We start from the raw sequence: 3,678 nt of genomic DNA, 5'->3' as shown, positions 1-3,678 counted from the left end.
ACAGGTACATTAGGCAGAGTAACGTCTAATATGTAAAAGTATACCACTCCCAAAAGAACTGTCTTTTCTTAAAAAAAAGCCCCTCACTGAATGTTACTGCTGTGGATCCAACTACTAATTAAAAGAAGGCAAGTAATCGACCCAAACCCCTTTTACCCATCCAATCTCTTCAATCTTGTATATGAAATATGACTACCGAACACTTAAAATGGTATTGTTTTGAATATTTATTTTCCTTGGCATGTTGTGGGGGTCACTGTGTATATGGCACATTTATCATCTTGACAGATATATCCCCCATAAATACTACTTCTAGGCCCTTTGGCATTTCAATGGTTCATTCAAATTCACCAACACTTACCATACAACACAGCTTAGATTGCTCCTTCATTTATGTAGCCCTAAAATAATGTATGCATTTTTCAAAATATGTACAATACCTTAACCGAGGAATGACAGTATGTTTATTTTAAGTTGACAAATAATGGCGATTAATATTCACATAGCCTATTATCTGACTTACAAAACACTCATAGGTACAAAATGTACAAAAAGATATGATAAGCACTTCCGTTGTGCGATTATAACATTTTGCCCGCAACAGTGGTATGATAGCTCAATGTGTTAGTAAAGGATTTAGTATTGTTGGGATTCAACTTATTGGTAACAGTTGTATTACCCATAATCATTGAGACTGGCAAAGCATTTCATTACTCATCCACACATCAGACAGAATGGCAGTATGCGCAGGGCTCTTATGAGCTTTAACATGGAAATATGTAAAAGTCTAATCAATACAACATTTGAAGTACAAGTATAAGCCAGAACAGTAGCGTTGTAGCCACTAGCCAGTGCAATATCATTAGTGCAAATGTTACAAATGAGCAAGAGGATGTTCACCAGGAATATGAGACTGCTGAATCAAAGGCAGGGAAATCAAGCCCCATCAGAAGTCTCACTATCCTGAGTTAAGGGCCATGTCCATATACCATGCAGCTATAAGCAGACTTTAGGCAGCTGCATAGGTAAAAGCAACATGGTGGAACATCTGCTTGGATGAGGGCATCACCATACTCCTGATCGCCATCCAGTTCTCTAAAGGAAACAATGGGGATTTAACCAAACATGATCACCTTGTCACTCTCAACTTAGTATATAGTAGAATCAGAGCTGCCCGTCTTTTGCCCCTTCGGCTCTCTTGCCCCCAGTTAGTCTTTCAGAGAAAAACATCCATGGTCTGAGTGATGCCTCGCCGGCAGAGCGGGCAGCAGTGCTGCTGGGGGGGCTGCTGCAGTAAGATGGCAGAACAGTGGCGACACAGGCACAGGTGACGGCAGGGAAGCAGCAGCACGTTCTTGGCCTGGTCCTGACAGATCACGCACTTCTTCCGCTCCTCATGCTCCTTGAGCAGGCTGAGGAGACTGTCTGCCGGGGGAGCACTGATGACTGGGTCCTCCCCCGAAAGTTGGTTTAATGTGTTCCTTGTGGCTGCGGAGAAATGCTCCAGGTCGAAGTTGGTCTCGTGCAGCCGGCTAGAGAGATTAAGTTGTGGCAAGTCGACCTCACTGTGGTTTCTTCCAGTTTGCTCCGAGGGGTGAGGGATATTTGTGTGGTCTGTGGAGCTACCAGGGGGTCTAGGGTCCAAGACGGGGTGTCCCCCTCCACTCTCATCCCCAGAAGGCTGTACTGTTCTCCCCCTTTGGTTCCCAGCCTGAACCCTGTGTCCCATTGTCGGCTCTCCCGCGTTGTTATCATGCAGGTCTTGGGCTCTCTCTAAAGCCAGCAGGTACAGTCTATAGGCAGCTCTCTGCAGAATCCTCATTCCCGGGAGTGTGTTGACAAAGTGGACACATTGCTGGGCTGCAAGACGAGGAAGCCGGGGGTTTAGATACAGCCAGGTCAGAGCAACGATGCCAGCTGTCAGGAGCAAGCCATATATATTAAGCATAAACACTGTGATGAAGACATGGCCAAGCGAGCCCAGAAACTCCAATACGAGCTGAAAGGGAGTCCATAGTAGCACAGAGGTGCCTACTAGGCAGCTGTACAGGAAGGTGAGGAGAGTGAGGGCCAGCTCCAAGGCTTTATGCAGCGGTCCTGATACTGCCTCCCAGGCCCCCACGACAGCAGAAAAACAGTTCTGTGTCCCGATAAGGACAATGTTGACAATGGTGTTAACAAAATAGAAAACCAGGCTGAAAGCAATGCAGAAGCCCTCACATGTCTGTTTTAGAACAAAGTTCCCAGATATCAGTCCTCGTTGTAGCAGCTCCTTGGCACGCCACACAACATGAGCCGAAAGGTGACCTACCATTTTGAAGCTCTCAACAACACCGCCTAAAGTCTGTATCCAGCCTTCCAGTATATGAAGAGCTCCATGAGCTGTGCTAGTGACCACTTCTGTCACTGTGAGGAAAGAGAACAAGGCAAAGTTCCAGTATTCCAGTAATGTAGTGCCACTTAGCACAACTGGTATGTTGTGCAGATAGGACCCCATGTTTGATAGAACTCTGGCCATCCAATTCACTGTCCAGATGATCAAATCCAATAACAGGCATAAAGTATCCAGGCATCTACCAATGGCGCAGGAAACTAGGTTCACTACATCCATATTAGTGTTCCCTGGAAAAAACAGAAATGCAAAATGATCAAAAACTATCAATGGTGTAATACGAACGTCCCACTGAAATGCTAGCTCTCATGGCTATAAACTAGGCAACTATCTCGCTACAGTAATTAGCTTCTCTGGCATTGGTGGTATACTCTCGCCTTGAAAGCGACATTGGTGGGTATTTGCTGTTGACGTCGAGACGAACGTCCATATGGACATGTTTACTATGAATGTTGCTTTAAATTACCAACACAAATCAGTTTTTCATAACTGTAACTGCTACCTAGCTAACTATCTAGCTACCACACCCAGTCAGCTGACAACTAGCTAGCTAGCAAGCTGGTAGCCAGCTATGCTAATAGTGCTATTTCGAAAAGCAGGTAAAAGTGGATGTTACTATTCATAACTCACCTTACATATCATAGTTAACTGCCTAACCAACTGGCACATATAAAACGCAGGGGTTGGAATGACAACATTTGGCAGAAATAACAACTAGATTTGTTAACTGGGGGTCTAATCCCACAGCCGCTGTCATTTTAGCCATGTAAACACTCAACAGGAATTTGTGTCGATGCGGATATATCTACCCAGAGGAAATAATCGATTTCAGAAATCTTAAATCTGTAAACTCGAGACACTCGATGGATATAATCACCCATAAGAAACCCTACGAAACAGTAGCCAACTGTTTGTAAATACACGTTTTATTGTAAAACTGTATTAATTGATTCATTAAGTAAGATCTCACTGCTTTCTTTGTACCTGGCGTGCCATGGCAATAGCTTTTTTCCATTCACGTGCACCTCAAGATTGACCTGAACTCCTGTCCTGTTGTTCTCTATGTCACTGCTCGAGATAATGCATAAGGCAACTTTCTATATTTACGCACTGTGGTGTATATACCCATCATATCAACTAGGGGAATAGGTCATTCAAATACAAGTGACATATGAATAATCTAAGCATAGCTACATAATTTCAATACAATAACATAACAATTTATATATAATTTCAATATAATTTCAGTACCAACATTTCTTTTATATCAATACATGTAGGTTATA

The 3,678-nt window shown here is 43.4% G+C and overlaps 1 protein-coding gene across 2 annotated transcripts; it reads right to left on the bottom strand.

Moving 5' to 3' along the window:
* Positions 1 to 214: 214 nt before the first annotated feature.
* LOC146288188 (E3 ubiquitin-protein ligase RNF26-like) lies at positions 215 to 3,183 on the bottom strand. Of its 2 annotated transcripts, none has more exons than XM_084697475.1 (2): positions 3,028 to 3,183; positions 215 to 2,622 (listed from the first exon to the last, which is right to left on the bottom strand). In XM_084697475.1, the coding sequence occupies exons 1-2, from the start codon at positions 3,059 to 3,061 to the stop codon at positions 1,217 to 1,219; spliced, it is 1,440 nt and encodes a 479-aa protein (XP_084553601.1). In that variant the 5' UTR covers positions 3,062 to 3,183; the 3' UTR covers positions 215 to 1,216. The 2 variants fall into 2 exon arrangements, with proteins under 2 accessions (XP_084553601.1, XP_084553602.1); XM_084697476.1 differs by having other exon boundaries at positions 3,023 to 3,181.
* Positions 3,184 to 3,678: the final 495 nt, after the last annotated feature.

The sequence above is a fragment of the Hypomesus nipponensis genome, chromosome 5 (assembly GCF_054491055.1).
Source record: "Hypomesus nipponensis isolate SF chromosome 5, ASM5449105v1, whole genome shotgun sequence".
Lineage (NCBI taxonomy): Eukaryota > Metazoa > Chordata > Actinopteri > Osmeriformes > Osmeridae > Hypomesus > Hypomesus nipponensis.
This window is presented reverse-complemented; position numbering and strand designations above follow the sequence as displayed.